This window comes from Drosophila sechellia, chromosome 3L (assembly GCF_004382195.2).
Source record: "Drosophila sechellia strain sech25 chromosome 3L, ASM438219v1, whole genome shotgun sequence".
NCBI lineage: Eukaryota > Metazoa > Arthropoda > Insecta > Diptera > Drosophilidae > Drosophila > Drosophila sechellia.
Genome location: NC_045951.1, coordinates 19,773,355 through 19,776,052, shown reverse-complemented (window position 1 = coordinate 19,776,052; position 2,698 = coordinate 19,773,355). Strand labels below are relative to the sequence as shown.

General features: G+C 37.7%; 1 protein-coding gene across 1 annotated transcript; it reads right to left on the bottom strand.

Annotated features, from left to right (window-relative positions):
* Nucleotides 1-38: 38 nt before the first annotated feature.
* On the bottom strand, nucleotides 39-2,012 carry LOC116801265. Its single transcript, XM_032719632.1, has 2 exons — nucleotides 1,937-2,012; nucleotides 39-1,874 (listed from the first exon to the last, which is right to left on the bottom strand). The coding sequence occupies exon 2, from the start codon at nucleotides 1,590-1,592 to the stop codon at nucleotides 261-263; it is 1,332 nt and encodes a 443-aa protein (XP_032575523.1). The 5' UTR covers nucleotides 1,593-1,874; nucleotides 1,937-2,012; the 3' UTR covers nucleotides 39-260.
* Nucleotides 2,013-2,698: the final 686 nt, after the last annotated feature.

Here is a 2,698-nt window from a genome sequence, read left to right as displayed (position 1 = left end):
GACTTTGATTTGTTTTTGGGTGAGGTATCTATTGTTAAATGTTAGCTATAGTAATACCACGCAAGTTGACTTTGTCATAAGATACATTTATTTTTATAGGCTTTATAAGCATGCGGATCTGTCAACAACGATTGCACTTTCTTGACAAATTCGCATGAATTATAGAGATATGCATCAAATGACTCATTGTTTTTTTGGAAACAAATATTAGAATTACTGGGAAAATAAATAGATATACAATTTCGGAGATGAGTAATAGACTAAGATTCGCTAGGAAAAGTACATAGATTTCTTTTCTTAGGGAATCTAGACATACTACTCGCAGTGCCGAAAATATTGCTCCTACTCTTCAGAGTGTAGAGTTCTTTTTTTCTGAGATCGTGCAGGTTAATGGCTTTAGTTTGATTCTTAGGATCCTTGGGCAGGATGTTAAAAGATTTAATACGGGGCTCTTCAATTTTTGCTCTGTATGCCAATAGTTCCCGACGTCTATTCTCCTTTCTCATCTGCTCCATGAAAGGTGCTTCCTTTGTCCCGTGATTACCTCTAATAGTTCGGCATATAATGCATGCGGTGTTTTTGCAAACAGGCTGTTCATTTTCTATCTTACGAGTATCATCTGGAGGTTTTGGAATGGGCTGCGAATTTTCCTCAATTGCATCAGATACATTTGGCTGCTTTACCTTTGTGACGGTCGTCCTGTTTTCATATATTTCCACATACGGATACACGAGCAAATCGCTATCGGGGATTCCTTCGATGTCGATTGAGGACGTATCTGTATTCTCGATCATGCTGTGTCGGCTAAGAAATTGCTTTACTTTGATCAATCTCTCCTGGTACATTTCCGGCGTCATATCAAGATTGGTTTTTCGAATCTTCAAGTTTAACCTGTCCAGGATGCTTTTGCGTTCCACGGTCCTTCGATCCGATAAGTAGAAACTGTCGCTCCTGTAGGAGGTCTCGTCCTCATTATCGTGCTCCTCGTAAGGATAAACTGGTAAGACTTGAATTCCGGTTTCAAAAGAATTTGTTGGCGTTGGCGGTTGTAATTTATGCCGAAAAAATCTTGATTTATCTTTTATTTGAGACACATTAGAAGTCGTTTTAGTTTTGCTTTTTAACTTATCAGTAGTAGATTGAGTTGTATGAGCAGTGTTCTCTTCAAAAGAATACTTCGTTTTTTTTTTCTGACTGGAAATTTGTACCATTTTTTCGTTCTGGTCGTCCGGATTGCTGATAGTTTTGGATATATTTCCAACATTTAAGATACTATTCAACGGATACATTTTTCTTGGCTTGGAAACTATTTCTTCTTTTACTGGCGCTGTGATGCCATTAACTTCCTGCTCCTTGGGTTTTACTGACATCGATTTTAGATTTGTCTGTAAGTTGTTAGCAATTGTTATATCAGATGTGCTTTCAACCAGGGATTTCTCTCTAATCGTGGAGATTTTCTTAGAAGCATTACGTGATTCGCGTGTCCGATTCGGATTGAAACTCTTTTTTGATCTTCCCAGAATATAACAATCCGACTTTTGCGGATTCAGTGTCGAGATTTCTTCCTGTTCCTTAAACGGATTTAATTTCATTTCTTTAATCTTATAAATCTCCTTTCCGGAACGTTTATTGGAAAGCGATTCACGTGTAAACCCTTTTGAATTTCTTCCTTGAACAACATAGATTGTATCATTATTAATGGCATTGAATAGTTTTAGTTTTAACTTGGACTTTCTTCTTCTCCTGCCTGATTCTTCGTTGGAATTTCTTTTTATATCACTCGCTCTTTCAGTTTCCTGTTCCGGCTTTTCCTCCAAGTTTCCCTGCTCCTCAGTGGAAACCTCTTGTACCTTTTGACCATCTGGATCTGGAAGCTGGGTGGTGGAAAAATTCGACTTAATCTCGGAACCCACATTGGATTGTTCGTTATATATACTTCTCTGTGGGATTCGAACTGCACCTCTATCCCGTAATGGCCACAACTGTTGCGTTGTTTTGTGTTTTTCGGACTTTGAATTGCGCTTCTGCTTATTTTCCCTTGTTTGAAATTTTAAAAGCTGATTCTGCAAACTCATAGATTTTGATGTCCTTCTTGAATCCGGAGTCTCATTCGTTTTTTCTTGAAGTTTATTTCTATTTTTCCTCGAACTTTTAGATTCTGCTAACTTCGGCTTAGAATGATGCGTTGTCCTTTTAGAATCTGAAAGCTCATTCGTTTTTTCTCGAAGTTTATTTGTATTTTTCCTTGAACTTTTAGATTCTGCTAACTTCGGCTTAGAAAGATGCGTTGTCCTTTTTGAATCCAAAAGCTCATTCGATTTTTCTCGTAGCTTATTTGTATGTTTCCTCGAACTTTTTGATTCTCCTAACTTCGGCTTAGACTGATGCGTTTTCCTTTTTGAAACCGAAAGCTCATTCGTTTTTTCTCGAAGTTTGTTTGTCTTAGCGGATGAATTAGGAGTTTTGCTTCTTGGTTCTTTGATTTCGTTTGCAAACGGACGAACTTTATAGACTTCCACCGCAGGAGGATTCAGAGGAAATGGCTTTTGTTGCTCAGGCTGCTTTTCAAGTTGAGGTAATTTTTTGTATTGAGTGTGAGACCTCACTATGTCGTATATATCATTGTAAATGCTGTCGTCCTTGAAATCGCATTTAAATTTAGGGTCGATAAATTTTCGTTTGATTCTGGAACTCTGCT